The 19415-nt window shown below is 35.8% G+C and overlaps 1 protein-coding gene across 3 annotated transcripts in view; it reads left to right on the top strand.

The window, feature by feature from the left end:
• LOC150106896 (uncharacterized) overlaps positions 1-19415 on the top strand; it is a 107526-nt gene that overhangs the window by 38292 nt on the left and 49819 nt on the right. For all 3 annotated transcript variants that reach the window (XM_090392802.1, XM_090392801.1, XM_090392800.1), the window contains exon 6: positions 12563-13971. In XM_090392802.1, the coding sequence (XP_090248928.1) occupies positions 12563-13971 (1409 nt within the window). The remainder of the gene's footprint in view (positions 1-12562; positions 13972-19415) is intronic.

The following is a 19415-nucleotide window of genomic DNA, read 5'->3' as shown; positions in this document are numbered from 1 at the left end:
ATTAGACTTTGAAAGGGGTTAATGTAGAAACATGCCTCTTGCTTAAATGGCAGTTTGAACCTTCTGGGTTCTCACTTAAAACTTAGATGCAGCTTCTACTCTTTCATGCTTTTTCACATCACTTAAAGATAATCTCTTGGCATTGGTCTTCTCCACTTCTTTTATGGACAACCAAAGAAAAATCATCTCCCATTATATTATGCATAGTTCATATAAAATCTGTGTATGTCTTCTTTGATCTTTCACCAGAATGAGATCAGAAAATCTTTGTTAGTCTGGATGCCAATAAGCTTCCACTCCATGCTCCAAGCTATACTCAAAAGTTCCTGGAACATTATATTTAAGTTGTCAGCAGCTAGAATTGAAGGAAATACAAGAAGATGGCTTGATGTAAAATCATGGGTAAGACAAGGATGCACATTATCTCCACTATTATTCATCATCTATATGGATCATATTACGAAAGAAAGTGGCATTTGGCCTGATATTAGAAATGGACATGTCACACTTAGCTCTTTGCTTTATACTGATGATGTTGTACTCCTAAACACATGTAGTGAAGTCTCCAGAATTCTCTAACTAAATTGAATAACAGCTGTAAGAAATTTGGCATGAAAATCAGCAGTAAAAAGTCCAAAACTATGAAAATAGGCAGGAACATAGATAACTTCATCTGCATTCTGAATGGAAATCCTATAGAACAAGTAAAATATTTTGCTATTTAGGTACAGTTTTTTAGTGAAGATGGCAGGTTAAATCTAGAAATAGACAGCAGAATGATCAAAGCTAGTATGGTGGGTAGCCAGTTGAATAAATTTATATGGAATAAGAGAGAAATTAGCCAAAACACCAAACTAGCAGTATACAAGACAGCGTTTAAACCAGTTTTAAGTTATGGATCTGAGAGTTGGATAGAAATAAAGCACTTGATCAAAGACTAGAGACCACAGATATGAGGGTTCTTAGAAAAATTAGGAGTGAACTGATGGCACATTGGCAGAATCATATTAAAAATGAAGATATTAGAAAGGAACTTAATATTACAGTCATCACTCGACTTACGTCCGGGTTCCATTCCATCAGGCAGGATGTAAGTCGATACATTAAATCAACAGAGTTATAGGGGATTAGGGACTTCACAGTAATAAGTATACTGTCATTTTAATTTTTAAACCTTATTATAAAACTGTACTGTGTGTTACTGCCACTATAAAACAGGAGAATAATCACCCAAATCTTCTTCCACAATATCACCTTCATTTCCTTCCCTGTGTGAACGATCAGACTGTGGTTCTGTGCTTTGCATATTCCTCTTCTTCTTTTCATCATAAATTTGTTCATAGCAAGCAAACGCATCATGTACTTTCGTTTCTATTATTAAGTAGCATTCAGCATGTCTTCAGCCATTTTGAGTACATCGCTAACTGCAGAGAACACTTCTGCAAGACCCTTCACTGAAATTGTTTAACTACCTCTTCCTGTTTCTCTTTTCCCTCTTCCTTTTCTTGTTTTTCCTCTTCTGCAACCAACAAAGAATTGATCCAGTTCGATCAATTCTTTGTTGGTCAACTCTTCGGGGGAACTTTCTATGAGTTGACCAACATTAATATCGTCATCATTCACTTCGAGATTCAGATTGTTTGCTAGGCCCACTATTACAAACTTCCAAAATCATGCACAGACCTTTCTAATGTATTTTTCCATATGCCACTTATACATTGAGAAGTCACTTTGAGATTCAGATTGTTTGCTAGGCACACTATTACAAACTTCCAAAATCATGCACAGACCTTTCTAATGTCTTTTTCCATATGCCATTCATACATTGAGAAGTCACTTCGTCCCAAGCCACAGCAATATTTTTAATAGCATGATAAATATTGAATGTTTTCCAGAATTGCATGAGAGTCTGGTTATTTCCTTCAGTAGCAGAAGTGGCTTGTGAAAAAGTTCTCCAAATAATAATAAGCCTTAAACACTGCAAGAACTCCCTGATCCATCGGTTGGATCAATGAAGTAGTATTTGGAGGAAGAAACATGACCTTGAATTTGGTGCAGATCACCACTATAAAACGTATAGAACAGATGACCTGGACCATTATCTAGAATAAAATTTTAAATTCTACATTTTCTTTCGCACAATAGCTTTCCATTTCACTCGCATAACAGTTGATTAAGGCATCCTCAATTTTTGAGTCATCCACGACTTCTTATTATTCCGAAAATGAATTGGGAGTACGCTTCCAAACGTTTTTGAAGATTCTTGGATTCTCACTGTGTCATATTAGAAATGGTTTTAGTTTATATCCAGCCACATTACCCATAACAGAATTGTAATAAGGGGAATTAAGAGCTTTGAAACTAGGTATAGATTTTAGCATTTTGTGGATGAATGTCTGTTCAGTAATTTTTTTCCGAAACAAGGATGTTTCATCCATATTAAATATTTACTGTGGCAAATAATTCTCCTCCGTAATAATTTTATTCAATTTTTCCACAAACTCCTTGGCAGCCTTCTCAACACTTGCAGATTCCCATACATTTTCACATTATACAGCGCAAAATGCTGCTTGAATCTCATGAACCAACCAGAAGAAACGTTGAATTCGTAGTCATAATTGGGTTCTGCTTTCTCTTTCAACATGTTGAAGAGACTGAGTGCCTTAGCAGTTATGGTCACAGTGCTAAGGGGTATGCTCTTTTAGTTCAGGTCCTCTATCCATGATGCAAGTAGCTTTTCCATATTACAGATAGGACCTTGTCATTGCTTCGTCACTATCATCTATTTAATGGAAGCAGATCCTTTCACACCCTCTACGATTTTATCCTTATTTTTCAAAGTGGTCGTCACTGTAGAATGAGACCATCCGAAGTCATGTGCAATCACATTGATGGACTTGCCAGCTTCATGTTACTTTATAACTTTCAACTTCGTTTCAAGATCAATTGCTTGCCTCTTTTTCTGTGATTCTTCACTAGTTTTTTTGATTGTGTGTGTAGGGGGCCATATTGCACAAAACATTGCAAAATGACTAACGATAAATACACAAATAACCCATTTCTCAAACACAAAATCACCATAGGAACTGTTGAAGATACGTGCCGACTAAGGTTGCTGCTGAAAATGCTGTTGCCACTATGCATGCTTAACTTATGCTCGCTTGCATCTTGTTAGAAAGTATAGCCAAAAATGTTATTTATTCCCTTATGGAATCACGGACGTATCTTAGAAAGGACGTAACTCGAATGGACGTGAGTCAAGGGATGACTGTATTAGCATTCAAGAGTGTGTCAGCACATCTAATTTAAGGTGGTATGGCCACTTAAATCAGAATAGGTTTTTGATGCCAAGATGGCATGAAGGAGACCCAGAGGAAGACCAAGATCTAGGTGGATTGATTCGATCATAAGTGCCATAGAAGCATGAAATGTTATATATATTGGAGTGATCACAAATAATAGTATTGATTTGGAGGGAAATTGTTGATAAGAGATTAATAATAATGTAAACTTAATCATGTAGTAGGAGGACTTGAGGATGAAGAACTTGGATGTAGTTAAAGCCCAAGACAGGAGGTTGTGGAGGAGACTCACTACAAACAGCGACCCTATTTAAGTGGGACAAGCTGCAGAAGAAGAAGAAGAATCATGTAGTGCTGTAATAGTAACCTGAACACCCCTTGTTCATTAATTAAGCTGTTATTTTTCTGCTACCTACTAATTAGCATTGAAGTAAACCTGTATTCAGTCCATCCCTGAAAAAAAAGAGAGAGAGAAAAGTCAGCCATTTTGTTCATTTCCCTCACCTTTCTCAGAAGCAATGGCCATCAGCAACCAATTTCCTCACTTTGTGGAGGCTCAGAGACTCACCACTTAATTAGTGATCACCAATATGTATTTATCCATTCTCATTCCACAGATCTCTGTAGCTTTTGTGTGCCTTTGGACACAAGCCATGGTAAGTTTGGAGAAACTTGTGGTTACTCTTGACATCTCCAGGATATATGGTCAAGTCTGTCACATTGCCCTCTCTGACAAAGGATCATCTTATGGTCTTATCTTCAGTTGTTTGTCTTTTTTCCTTTCTAGTTATTCACCACATCTCATAGCAGATGGATTCCTTTCTTCAGTTTTTTTTTTTTCAGTTCCATGGTATCCTAGGGTTATGTGCTTTTACCTGCACTCTTCCTTCTGTATATATTAATGTAACAAGTAATCACCTTCTCTCACTGAATACATATCCTATCTATGATTTTGCTGATGACATGCACTGTATTCTTCATTTTTATTTGAATAGCCTAGCAGTACTGAAATAATTTTTCAAAATCTTATATAACTAGTCTCTTAAACACTTATCTTCTTATCATTATCACTTCAGATGAGGATAATGTAGTGAACTTGAATACTTCAAAAGCATGTCATAAATGCTCTATATAACCTTCAGGGATGTACTGGATACCATGATAGGGCAATGTAATTAAGTTTACAATATTACTAGCTTCCCATCAACAATTTTCTTTTAAATCATGTTATTTCATAGGACACAGGCATTGTCAAACCTTATATTTTGGTCTTCTATGACACTACTAATGTTGTCAGTTTACCTAGATTTTGGTCCTCCTCTGGATCTTTTTCCTGGCCTCAGATACTTCTTTTTTTGCTAATGTTTTCTCTTCTATTCTGTTTAACTGATCATCCATGATTAGATTTGGTTACACATTCTTGAATACTAACATTGTCAAGTTCCTTTCTATTGTTTTTATTTCCTAATATGATTCTGCCATTGATGTCATCTGTTCACTCTCTTAATTTTTCTCAAAACTCTATCTGTGGGCTCTAGTCTTTGATCAAATGATTTATTTCTGAAACAGTCCTTACCTGTTTCTCATAAGACCTCCACATAACTTCTTCCTACTTTCAGTAATATTCAAAACTCCATTTACTATTAAATTTCTTGGGCTGACTTAAGCATCTAGTCTTTTCTTTCAAGTCATGTCATATCTCTAACCTCTTCATCTTCCAAATAAAACCTGTTGTATTCTTATGTTCACGACATTACTTTTTATGGCACAGTTTCTAATACTTTCTATTTTCTACCTCCTAGATGAGTCTTTGACTCCATGGGGTAATAATACTATATACATTACAAGTCTTCTCTACCTTAAAATACTATTCTAACATTTAGGATGACACACTAGAAAATATAAGTATCTTCTTCTTGATGCTATCTAGAAGAGGATAAAAGTGTTTTCACAAGCATTGCTCCAACAAACTGGCAACCACCATCCCTCCAATTTTTATACCAAACTCGTATACAAAAGGTTGCCTGTAATGCATTAGTCTCATGTAAAGGAATCTGTTGATGTGTTATTTTGAATAGTTGAAAGCTGTAGTCTTTGGGAAAGACAATGAGGGGAAGCTGTTTTAGAAGGCAGAAATGCATGAAAGAAAAGGAAAAGAAGATGGTTTTGTAGGTTTCAAGCTAAATAGTAAATGGATATTGAGCATAAGTACTCAAGTTTTTATAGTCTTGGAAGAAAGTGTAGGAATGATGGTGGCAAGTTCAGAAATATTGTCTGTAGGAACGAATACCTATAGACAAGACATAGGCAGAGACCAAACATATATGAGAGAGTGAATGGGGTAATATGTGCGAGAGGGATTATCAGTTGAATTTTCCTCTTCTAGATACCATCAAGAATTCCTAGAGAGGTTTTTGGTATGCCACCCTAAATTTGTGAGCAGTTCCAAAGTTGGATGGCTCGAGATTGTACAGGTGAGAAGTGATGTCTTATTCAGAAGAATTTATCTAGTCTTTTGAGACTGAAGAAGTCATTGCGAGATATGTTTGTGCCAGAAAAGGTTGGAGGTGGAAGTCACTCCAAGAAATGCAATCTGATCGTGTTTGAAAATTTGGATATTATCAAAAGGGAAAGTGAAATAAGATGTCCTGTGTTTTGGTATTACCGAAGTTCACAAAATCCCCCCCCCCCCCACACACAGAAGAATAGCAAGAGATCAGAGTTTAAGGTATTCATTATTATTATGTGACACCTCCAGGGAGTCCAAGACTCATCGAGGGAGGGCTTACTCCACAACTCTCTGTCTCTACTGCTCAATCCACCAACTACAACGAACTGGAACTACACCAACGCCATCTACTGCCCACCACCACTAGTATTTTCATAGCCAATCACAAACATCCATGCTCACGCAGGATTTGAACCCACAGCCTTTTGGCTGGAGAGCGGATACACTAACCACTTGGCCAGCTAATTATGGAAGATCTTGAAGCTTTTCATGATTGTGCACTACAAGGTTTGTCAAATGAAGAAAAAGCACGGAATGTCCTACTATTATTACCAATGCTATGGATAAGATTTGAGGTCAATAAGAGAAGATCATTTATATTTAGGAGGAAGAGAGTGGTTGAAAGGACAGTCCTGGGGAAATAGGAGAGGAAGCCATCTACCACAACATATACTGAGTGACCAGATAGGAAGCAGGTGGCCCAGTTGCAAAGTGCAGAAGGCAGATCTTAAGATGAAAGTTTGCTGAGTTGGTCTCTGTTCTGAATTTAATTATAAAAGCCCTAGAAATGTCAACAGCAACCAGATGACTTCCCCCCACACCTTTGTCCGGACTTGTATCAGAAGTATTGTGGCAATGGCTAGTAGAGTGGCCATGGACTAAGAATGGCAGAATCTATATTAATAGTCACTAATTAATTAGTGGACTTCCAGATGCTGAAGAAATTTGCTGTTGTTGACCTTCTCCATGATTTTGAAAGAGCTGAAGTAAGAGTAATTGGATAATAATTTGTTGGCTGACTTATCTTATTTTAGAATGTGCTGAATACAGGCTTACATGACCAATCTCCTGTGCTGCTTAGATATAGTTATTATTATTATTATATGGGCACCTCAATGGAGTCCGAAGGCTCATTGCAGGAGATCCACAATCCACGCAGTCACAGAAGACCCATCTATCCACACAATCTGTCAAACCTTCCTTGAACACTTAACAGACAATACACTCACAACTGACTCTGGCAACTCATTCCACCCATTCACAACTCTTCAAACAAAAAATCTCTAGTCCTCACGCCCTACTAACCACACCTTTATTCAACTTCTAGGGATGACCCCTTGTTCTGGTCCCTATAGCTAAGTGCTGAAACATCCTCCCTGCATCTATCCTATAAAACCCTTTAAGCAACTTAAATGTTTCTATCATATCTCTTCTTTTTCTCCTATCAACCAACTTCTGCAATCCATACACTTTCAATCCATCCTCATAGGGAACATTCCACAGGCCACTCGTCACCTTGGTCACTTACCTCCAAATCTTCTCCACTGCTTCTTCATCCCCAAGAAACCCAGGGCACCAGACTTGAGCACAGTAATCCAGATGTGGATATCAAGACCTTATAAAGAGGAATAACAACTTCCTTATCTCTACTTGTTAATGTGTTCTTCAATAGCCAAGTAATCTTATAGGCTACCTTAGCAATATGTCTTCTAAACTTTTACTCTCTGTTTACTGCCACCTCTAAATCTCTAGTTTCATCTATTTCCTGGAGTGCAGTGCCTTCAATGTGATACATGGCTTGTAATCTATTTATCCCCAAATGCATAACTTTACATTTCTTGACATTAAACTTGCACCCATTAACTTTGGCCCATATTAACAGCCTATTTAAATTGTCCTGCAAGCTCTCCACATCACCTTGATTAACTATTACTGTACCTAATTTCGCATTATCAGCAAACAATTGAATATTTCCTTTCAGGTTATTTCCTGTATCATTTATGTACAAATTATCCCTGAACAATTATATAAATTTATTTTCCTTTGGTTTTGTATGCTTTTTCCTCCCACTATTCTCTATCTCCATAATTGAAATCATCTGTAATGATAGTCCTCCTTGTATCCATATGATTTTTCTAGCTGTACAGTTCACAGTCCTCAGATGATCCTGGCCTGTAGCCACATGCAGTCATGTACTGTTCTCTTAACCTGTATCTTGCACCAAATAGTCTCAAATTTGTTTCTTGTATTACTCATACCACCACCATCATTGGATATTTCTACTCTAGTTAGATTTAATTCTTTTACAGTTATTAATAGAACTCACCCACTCTCTCTTGTCTTTCTTCTTTGAATAAACTGAACCCATCACATTCTTTTCCTGTATAAGTATCTTCTTTTAGCCAGGTCTCAATGATGCTTATAACGGTTTCACTACATCTGCAATGCAAAGAACTCCTCACCTTTATTCCTGATTCTTCTGTCATTAGTGTATACATATGACAGCTGACTACAGAGTAAAATCTTGTATGAGTTATAAGTTAAATATGAGTTAAATCTTGAACTAGCCTCCTTCCTCCATTTCCAAACTTTCCACCTGCATTTCCTGGCATTTTGTAAACAACAGCTATAACAAAACTTTTTTCTTTCTCACTCTGTCATTACACTCACAATTTCTTCAATTTAATGCACATGTCCATGTTTTCATGCAACCACCCGAATATCTAGTTTCTCTGACATTTCACATTCACTCTTTCAGTAAACAATTTCTCCAGCCACCAAAACCATTGCAATGCTATTTATCTTGCAAGTACAAATCTTTTTGACCATCTGAATCATCCCATACATCTACAAACTGCATACATTTTTTTTACACAGTCTGTTTACTGACTCACTTGAAATTGCAGCTCTCCTCCTCAGTATGTTCCTGTCATATCAGAGTAACATCCTCACAATCTTTGCTCTTTTGCTCCCCCCCCCCCATTCAACTCTTCCATATTTTCTCTCATACCATATTCCCCTTCCTCTTCCCTTTCAGTTGAGTCATTATAACCAGCACAATTATATCATCTGCTTTAATTATAGAAATTATGGACTTTACAACCGTGTTATAAATAACTCTTTTAATATCCCGACATTTCGATTTTCATATTAAGATCATCATCTTGTCCTGCATATACAAATATACAGGACAAGATATTGTTATAGATCTGAGATGTGCTATTAAACGGTATATGATTTCCATATGACATTTCTACAGCATTCATATTATACTTGTTTGAAGTGTTGTTTACAAAATGTGATAACCTAAATTTATTGTTGGATTTTGCTCAGAAACTTGTATATTCTTTGGGTTTAAGTGTTCACATAACTTATATGTTTTCCATGCATTAATATGGGAAGCTGTTATTGTTAGTCATTTGCTGTTATCCAGGCATTTCTTAAGAGGAAGATTTTTACAATGTTCCATAAATGAAATTATATGGTAGCATGAGGAATAAATAAATTCTTTTGTCATGGGGGGGGGGATTGTAAGCAGGTTACCAAATAAGTTTCCTGTAGTAAATGTTGTGGACTCTTCGTAGAATAGGTTAGCATTGAATTTGTTATTTCAGATATCATAAATACTTTATATTTATAATAATTCATGTATTGAATGTTTTAATGTCATAGACATGAATATTTATTGTCAAGTTTTCATATTAATCTGTATGCCTTTCCATACAAATTTAATGGAATCTACAGTAATTTAACCATTTTTAACTTCTAGCTGAGAACAAAATACTATATAGCAGTTTTAAAAGCTTAAATGAAATCATATATATTTAAAAATTTTATAATTATATACTCTTAGAGAGAGGTCAATGGACACCATGGTGTGAGGAACAAACAGCCATAGCACCCTCCTTAATAAGATGAAGGACTTTTGTGATGACTGCAGCAATCCTACGGGGCATACGAAAATGGTCAATTGGAATTTTGGACCATTCTTCCTGTAGGCATGTAATGAGATCCTGGACTGTGGTTTTGTGTGTGTGTGTGTGGGCCAGATGTCCCTTGACCTCACTATGCACTCCATTTCATCCCACAAATGTTTAATAGATTTCAGATCAGGGCTCTGTGATGGCTAGTCAAGTGTGGTGATGTCCACAAACTGTGCAGTTACAGTAGTAGCCTTATGACACAATGCATTTATTGTCTTGCTGAAAGAGACAATAGTCATTTCCATAGATTTGCCACAATGCAGGAAGTATTGCATTGTCCAGAATGTTCAGATACCTTTCAGAGTTCAATGTTCGTGGCACCACAACAGAGATCTGAGGCTAAACCAGAAAAAAAACAGAACTATAGCATCACATGCCACATCCAAATTTCATAGTTGGAGTTATGCACTTTGGTATAGCAGATGTTCACCAGGTATCCGACCACCCACACCTGTCCATCTGCTCAGTAGAGGGGGGGGGGGGTATCGTGATTCATCACACAGCTTTTCAAGCTTCCACATCCCACTGAACATGCTCTCTGCACTGCTGAAGATGATGCTCCAAGTTGGTTCAGGTAATGTGGGGCTTGCATATTGCTGTTCTACCATGGAAACCCATGTTATTGAGCTCGGTTCTAAATGTTTTTGTACAGATTCGTGTTCCAGTCGATGCTTGGAATTCTGCATTCAACATGTTGGTCAATAAATGGTGGTTTTTAGATATTATCCTTCGTAGCACACTATGGTCATGTTTAGTGAGTGTGGTGTTTCATCCATTGTTGGTAGCACTTGCAGTTGACTCCCTTCTCACAGCCATTTCACCTGAACACAGTTGTGCTGACTTGGGAGCATCATATTCCTCCAATTTATACTGGCTACAAACACATCACTTGTTACGTGACACAATGCATCCTACCCATGGGGATGTCTGTTGGTTTCTTTTCAAGCAGTGTAACACACATATACACACAATATATATACAAGTATCATGATGTGATCGATGTAGACTTAATATTTTGATCAATGATATCTGTATATGCTTAGAAAGATTTGGGTGTCATTGATGATTCATAATAATACTTGACAGTATAAACAACACCAAGTGAGTAAAAATACACATATTAAACTCACTCATTTTTTGTTGGTTTTCTTCCCTGCATCATCAGAGCAAGATTATAAATATGATAGGCACACAGCACTAAACTAAACACTTGAGGAAGGCACTTTAAATTGTAACTGACAACAGAACTAATGTCCTGACATGGTGCCTTCTATGGGTCAGATAACCATAAAGTTAATTTAGAGAAGTCAGGCCATCAGGCTTAAAATGAGTTTTGCAGATCTTTAGTAAATTAATGTAGCTATACTTGTTGAGGTTGGAAGAGTGATTCAGCTGATTATTATTATTTGACACCTCCAAGGAGTCCAAGACTCATTGAGAGAGGGCACCTACTCTACAACTCTCCATCTCCGCCATCTGCATCAATGCCATCTACTGTCCACCACCACTAGTATTTTCACAGACAATCGCCATCCATGACTGCAGCAGGATTCGAACCTACTGCCTTTTGACTAGAGAGTGGATATGCTAACCACTTGGCCAACCAGGCCGGCAATTCTAAAAATAGTTTCTCAGACCTATAACTACTTCTATGTAATATGTTTTCCTCCATCTGTTCCTATGTGAAGGAGCATCCAGAGTATGGTCTGCCAATCCCAACTTGCACTACAGATGAATGTGGATGTAATTTTTGTGTTCTTCAAGGCAGATGTTAATTGATCAACTAGTCTGTCCAAAATAGGCTAAGCTACAGGCACAAGTAACTTTATACACTTCAGGATATTCAAGAGGATGAGGTTGATCTTTGGGAGAATGTATGAAAGGATCGAGCTGAACAGAAGGTTTGAAAGTGGCATGGAGATCACATTTGCAGGAAACTTTGGCTATTTTTTTTCTAATGTACCCTTAACATATGGGATGGGAATGGTTTTGCTGTGATCCTGTGTGTTGGAGGTAGGAGGGATGTATATAATATTTTATCTATTTTTGGCCACCAAATATTTGTGATACTATAATTTTAGGACCTGATAGCCTGACTTCTCTAAATTAACCTTATGGTTATCCGACCCATAGAGGGCACCATGTGAGGACATTAGTTCTGTTGTCAGTTACAATTTAAATTGCTTTTTATTATTACGTAACACCTCCAGGGAGTCCAAAGACTCATCGAGGGGGGGCACCTACTCTTCAGCTCTCCATCTCCACTACTCAACCCATGAACTACAGCAAACAACATCATCTACCATCTACCACTACTAGTATTTTCACAGACAATCGCAAATATCCATGCCCACGGTGGGATTCGAACCCGCAGCCTTTTGGCTGGAGAGTGGATACACTAACCACTCAGCCAACCAGGCCAGCTAGGGCTGAGGACTTTCCTCAGTTATTTAGTGCTCTGTGCCTATCACAGTTATAATTGAACTTTGGCAATGCTAGGTAGAAAACCAGCAAAATTAGCGAGTTTAAAAAATGTATTTTTCCTCTTTTGGTTTAAACCGTAAAGCATTATTATGAATGGGATCTGTGGTATATTCCATATTCTTGGATGATCCAGATGTATTGAAACTTATCATGTATGTTTCAAAAAGGACCAAATTTTACAAAGCCAATATTAAAAGTTATACCTAAATATTGCTTTTTTCTTTTCTTCTTTTTTTAAATTAATGTTAAAAACTGTTCTACTAATTATATATGTCTGTTTTTAGGAAAAGCCATTCCAGCAATTTGAGATCAAAAGAAATTGTCAGACTGACAGATAAGGATTTTCCAAGCATTTTTGAAACTAAATCAGATGCACAAGAACAATCTTTTGATGAACCTAATGAATTTTGTTTATTTTCTCCTAAAACGAAAAAAGACACCAAGAAAAATTTAGAGGATCACAGTCACTTAAATCAATGTCACACACCTAATAAGGAAGCTAATCTTCTTGTTCCAGAAACATTAGATCCAACTGGGATGGATGACATGTTAGAAAACAAAATAGATGAGATTATTGAAGAAAGTCCTGAAGTTGCTCTTTCTAAATTAAAATGGAAGCTACAGCAAACACGTAAAGTTCAACAATGGTTGGCAACAGTGCAGGTTCCAGAAACCATTGAGTGTTCCCCAGTTATTGCAGGTAAAAATAACAGTGATGATCATCAAGAACATGTAGAAGCTCTTTTAGAATGTAGTCTGTCAAAAAAGTGCAAAACTAAAGTAGAGGAAAATATATCTGCTGGTTCCATATTGAGTGAAGTAGGTAAACATAAAACTTTGTTAAATAAGGATGTGCTAAATTCTGTGGGTGATCAAGTGAATATTGAACATGATAAATTGATTAATAAAAGCATTTTGAAAGTAGATAATACTCTTTTGCAAAGTTCATCACCATCACTGTTAACAGAATTATTTAAACACCCGCCATCACATGCATCTGTAATTTGTAATACAGGTACTTCTGCAGTAGTAGATAAACAGCGTTCAAAAAGCGAAACTGTTTTTTCAAAGCCTAACTCTAGAACTTTATTCCAAGAAAAACACAAATCCTTTTCTACTTCTCAGTCTTTGCCTCAGTTATTAAAAAATGTTACATTAGAAATTGAGCTTTCTAGTGGAAGAAGAAAACGATTAAAACTGAAGCAAACAACATTAACCAATGAAAATGCTTATGTTTCTAAAAAGACAGAATCAGTAAATGATGGAAAGAATATTACTAAATTTGCAAGTTCCCCTGATGAACTGCTTTATTCTTCTTATTCTTTAGCAAACAAAAAGAAAAGAAAATTTAGTCATTCGCAGTCACTATATAAGAAACATCTGGATTCTTCCTCGTTCACAATGGAGGCAGCAAAAGTGAAAGAAGAAAAAAATTCAAAGATAGATTTAGATGAAACCGTTTTACCTAACAGCTTAACGTGGAAGCTTACTAATGGACCTGACAATGCTAATATAAAGCATGTTGATAAAGAAGACCAAAAACCCGACAGTGATGAAGAAGAAGACCTAAAACCTGATTGTGATGAAGAAGACAGAAAAACTGTTGTAGAATTAAGAAATGTTGATAATCAGGATAATTTTTTAGTTTCAGTTTTTGGAAATCCCTTTCTCCAGGAAAAAAGTATTTCATTGGGTAAGCCAGAATGATTTATGTAAACAAATGTATCATAATTAGCTAGTTTTATAATTCAGTTATTAATAAAACCACTGTAAATCTTCTAATTGATGTTAATGCCTCTGTAGCACAGTTGGAAGAATGAAGTGACATGTTCCCTAGGTTGAAGAAGATTTGTTCTATTTTCTTTGTTTATGTGATGAACATTTCTCCTAAGTAAAAGGGCTTGACCAACTTAAAGTGAGTTACTTTGTTGTATATAGACAAAGTATAATGCCACTTCATAAATCAAACATAATAATAATAAAACAACAGACAAAAAATGCAAGATCTTTTAAAAGATCATAGCTTAGCAAATTATACATCACCATCTCATTGACACCATAAAGTTGGCAAATTATATATACAGTAAAACCTCCTTATATGAACACCTCGAATTATGAACATATTGTTTTAACGAATTTTTCCATTGAAAAATAATTGTACTGATTGGCGAATGTTGTTTGCTTTACAAATGTGCTGGCATTATCTCTGCAGTTGTTGATCAGTTCGTGTCAGTGTGTTTGGTTCTGTTGTGCCGTGAAAATTATCGTAATTTTGATAATTTACTCTCTAATTCAAAGTGTATTTTTTTCCAGTTGTGTTGTGGTGTTTATTTAATAATTAGTTAATATGGTTCCTAAAAAGTGCAGCGATGAAAATAAACAGAAAAAGAGAGCACCCAGACCAACTATTGAACTCACATGAGCTGGCATTATTTCTGCCGTTGTTGATCAATTTGCTTCAGTGTGTTTTGTTCTATTGTGCTGTAAATCCACTCTTTAGTGCCAATTGTAATTTTGATAAATTTTCTCTCTAATTCAAAGTGTTTTTTTTTTTTTTTTTCAGTTGTGTTGTGGTGTTTATTTAATAATTAGTTAATATGGTTCCTAAAAAAGTGCAGTGATAAAAATAAACAGAAAAAGAGAGCACCCAGACCAACTATTGAACTCAAGAAAGAACTTATAGCCAAATGGGAAAATGGAATATATTTTTTATTTCTGAACTATTTCTTATTTCTTTTTATTCTCATATTTCTGAACTTTCTAAAGATTATAACATGGCAAAATCGACATTCTGTACTATTATTAAAAATAGAGATGCAATTAAAAAGGCTGATGTGGCGAAAGGAGGAAACTTTGTTTATCCTAATAGATCTCAGGCTGTTGAGGAAATGGAGAAACTTTTGTTAGTGTGGATTATGGTGACAGTATTTCGGAAGCAATAAATTGCAAAAAAGCTAAACAACTGCATAGTGGTCACTAGGATCTAGTGTTGACAGTGACCATTTTTAAGCTAGTAGGGGATGGTTTGAGCATTTTAAAAAGAGAACTGAGATCCATAGTGTAGAGTGGTAACAAAGAGGCTGCTAGTCAATTTGTGGATGAATTTAAAACATATATAGGGACAGAGGGATTTATTCAAGTGTTTAATTGTGACGAGACAGGACTTTTCTGGAAAAAGATGCCTAAGCAAACTTATATCACACAAGAAGAGAAAATACTGCCAGGACACAAACTGATGAAGGAATGATTAACTCTCTTGTTGTGCGGTAACTAGTAGTGACTATAAAATTAAACCTTTGTTAGTGTTTCACTCAAAAAATCCCAGTGTTTAAATCAAACAATGTAATAAAAAGTAAACTAGATGTGATGTGGAGATCTAACTGTAAGTCTTGGGTAGCAAGGCAGTTTTTTATAGAGTGGATCCATGAAGTGTTTTCCCCCAGTGTAAAAAAAACTACTTCGAAAAGAAAGAAAACCTTTTGAAAGCACTTCTTGTGCTGGACAATGCTCCTGCTCACCCTCAGGCTTGGAGGATGATTTGAGCGAGCACAACTTTATAAAAGTCAAATTTCTACCTCCTACTACTCCTTTTATCGAACCCATGGATCAACAGGTAATTCCAATTTCAAAAAACTGTACGAAGGCTTTGTTTCTTAGGTGCTTCGAAGTGACATCTGACATACAACTGACCCTCAGGAACTTTTGGAAAAAAGCACTTTAACATCTTGCATTGTTTGAGGCTTATAAATAAAGCATGGGACAAGTTTCTTTGAAAACTATGAACTGCCTAGAAAAAATTGTAGCCTGAGTGTGTGACAGGCTCAGATTTTGAAGGTTTTCCTTTTCCTGCAGAGCCAACAGAATCTGTGGTTGATGAAATTGTGTGTCTGGGCAGATCCATGGGATTAGAGGGACAATGCTGATGTAGAGGAGTTGGTGGAAGATCATCAAAGAGAGCTTACCACTGAGGAGCTGAAATAACTGCAAAAGGAGCAGCATGAGAAAGTTGTTAAGGAACTTTTTTTCAGAGGAGGAGGGGTCCAGTAAGGAAACCATTTTCATTGCTGAAATGAAAGAACTGTGCTTTCATTATGAAAAAACGCAAACTACTTTAGAAAAGTCACCCTGATATATCTATGGTTAATAACAGTGCTAACATGTTTAATGATAATATCATTGCACATTTTAGAAAAATTTTAAGAACAAGACAAACCCAGACAACTCTAGATAAGTTTGTAATCAAAGCTAAAGAATCACCATCACCCACAAAAAGACAGAAAAGAGCAGTGACACCTGAGGGGCAGTTACCTGACATTTTTATGGAGGGTGACTCACCTTCAAAAAAAAATAACCTTCCTCCCTCCTTCTCCTCATATTATATCTTCAGTTAAAGTAAAATTCATTTTATATTTTTTATTTTAATTATGATATGTGAAAATTTTTCATGTGGAACAGATTAATTTATTTTACATTAATTACTATAGTAAAAATAGTTTCGCATTACGGACATTCGTTATATGAACAGCCTTCTGGAATGAATTAAGTTCGTAAAATGAGGTTTTACTGTATATAAAAAAAGTTACTTCTTGAAACTATTACAAAATTGCAACTTACTGTGATAAACCACCCTAACTACGTAGGATCTAAAAAAGTTCACAAATCCAACATCCTGTTTCTCCATTCACCCCCAGTAGTCTGGTGTGATATTCTCCTTTCCCTCATTTATTTAAAAAATTCTGTTCATTACAAAAACTTAATATGTTCATGCCAGGCAGCATCTCAGATGTGTTGCACATCATGTGGGAATTCTCCTGACCATATATTATGTCCCTTCCACATCATGAGGATACATTTTTACAAAGTTTTCAATATACAATGGCATGCCACTTTCAATTTTTTCAGTAAAATTTTATTTGTAAAATTAATATTTGCTGCATTGATTGCAATAACTGCATTATGAACAGGTGTTGTAAAAATAATCATAATTTTTAAAATTATGAATCTTTTTATAATTGTTTCTGTACATAGGTTAATATATTTGGTTTTGTAACATGTATGATCGGCACTTGCGATGTGCACGTTAGTGATATTATTATTGTTAAAATGAGATATAAAGCATTTGAGATTTAATGTACTTACTAGATAGTTTGGAATAATTTCAGTCTGCTTTATTGTAATTTATATTTGTTAAGTGTTGAGATATCGTTTCTTCTTTGTGAAGAAATTCTCTGTCGCTAACGATGACAATGCGACAGCCATTATTATGTAACTTCTCACTTGCCATTTACATGAAATGTATATGCTCACTGAGGAGATTGATGGGTGACAGAGAGAGAGAGAGAGAGAGAGAGAGTACGTGTGCGTTCAGTATCTGGGTAATGAGGAAACTAGTTGAGAGAGAATGAAAATTTGAGAATGCAACCAGAGAATTTGTTCTTAGGAAGTTTTTAAGTTAAACGTGACAAATACTTATGGTGCTGTCAAGTTAGAACAAGTTTTTGGCAAGTGTTAGAAGTGGCAACCCACTTGTTGGATACCAATTTTACACAGCATTAAATGGGATTAAAAAAAACAAACTATAACACCACATAGTTGTTACAAATCTGAGAGACTATTTTTGGATTCCTTCAGAATAAAACACTCCATAACAGCAATGGTCAACAGCCATTTTATGAACAACTTTAGTCCAGCAGCTCTGCGAGCTAGGCCCAGAGAATTTTTTTTGTTTGTTACAGTCTTGAGCTCTTTTCACAGTTACTGTTTTTTTATTGATAATGCCACTAACAATAGATATAAACCTGTCATACATGAAGCACCGTGTATAGATTAAGAAATAAATAATCTGGGTATTATTTCTGAAAAAATTCCCATGTTACTCTAAGTCAATATTATTTTTATGACTATTTAGTCTATTTTTGTTTAGGAGTGCCCCTTTTATGATGTCATTAGCTTTTTACTCAAATTTTAGGGCATTACTGATGTTTTATATAGACAGATATATGAAGATATGTAGAAGGAAAAATTTGGACAAACCTTTGTAGGATGTTGCTGACTGTCTTCTTATTCAGTGACATCCCGGTGTGTGGCAGGATGCCGCTACTATTGGTGAGGCAAGGAGTATGTGAACTTTTTGAAAAACTTTTTTTTTTTTTTTTTTTATATTAAAGGTGGGCAGAGAATACTTTAACAGCAGATGAATGTAAATTGCCACACACCAGGATGCCGCTGAATAAGAAGACAGCCAGCAACATCCTACAAAGGTATGTCCGAATTTTTCCTCCTACATATTCTTCATATATCTGTCTATATAAAACATCAGTAATGTCCTGAATTTTGAGTAAAAAGCCAATGACATTATAAAAGGGACACTCCTAAACAAAAATAGGCTAAATAGCCATAAAAATAATAAATAATCTGGGAATTGTGCTTTAGGAGCCAAACATAGTATTTCTCTCTCTCTCTCTCTCCAGCCACTTCAAGCATCCCAATAAGCAAGGCTGTAATCTCATACTTGGTGATGAAAATCATCTTACCACTAAAGACATTCAAAGCATCCATGTCACAGTACTATTTCAATCTACAGTCTACTAATTGGAGAACAGAGACAGTACTACTCAGCCAACCAGGCCAGCTAAATAATTCAAATGAGTCACAACACCATGTAAACCAGGTAATTTATTTAGCTTCTTTATAAGTTACCTGTTTTCTTTTGTTCTTAGATAGGAGTAAGTTAATACTGTTTTGGGGTAGGGAAAGGGAAAAAAATTGTTACCTCTCATTGTTATGTACCTGTTGTGATCTGTGACTGCCAAATTGTGTAACAAGATCACATTCTGATCACAGAATCTGATCATTCTTCAGGAATGGATATAAATGCTCTTTAATTGCATTTTTCATTTATACGACATATCTTACTTAACAAGCCAGAATTTTACAGAATTGAAATATGGAGATCTCAGAAACACTTAAAAATTTTTGTTGATTTGCTAGAGGATATGAGGGGGGAAGAACATCATCATATTGGGGAGTATTTTATGGGACAAAGAAAAATTAAGATGTCTAGAACCTCCATTACCATGGGCTAGTTATCTTGTAGTTCTGAAATCTGTACATCAGATTCCGTGATGATTAATGAAT

The sequence above is a fragment of the Typopeltis vanoorti genome, chromosome 5, assembly GCF_054136105.1.
Source record: "Typopeltis vanoorti isolate ZY-2024b chromosome 5, IOZ_Tvanoo_1.0, whole genome shotgun sequence".
NCBI lineage: Eukaryota > Metazoa > Arthropoda > Arachnida > Uropygi > Thelyphonidae > Typopeltis > Typopeltis vanoorti.
The sequence above is the reverse complement of the archived record's forward strand: the minus strand, read 5'-3'. Positions and strand labels throughout refer to the sequence as shown.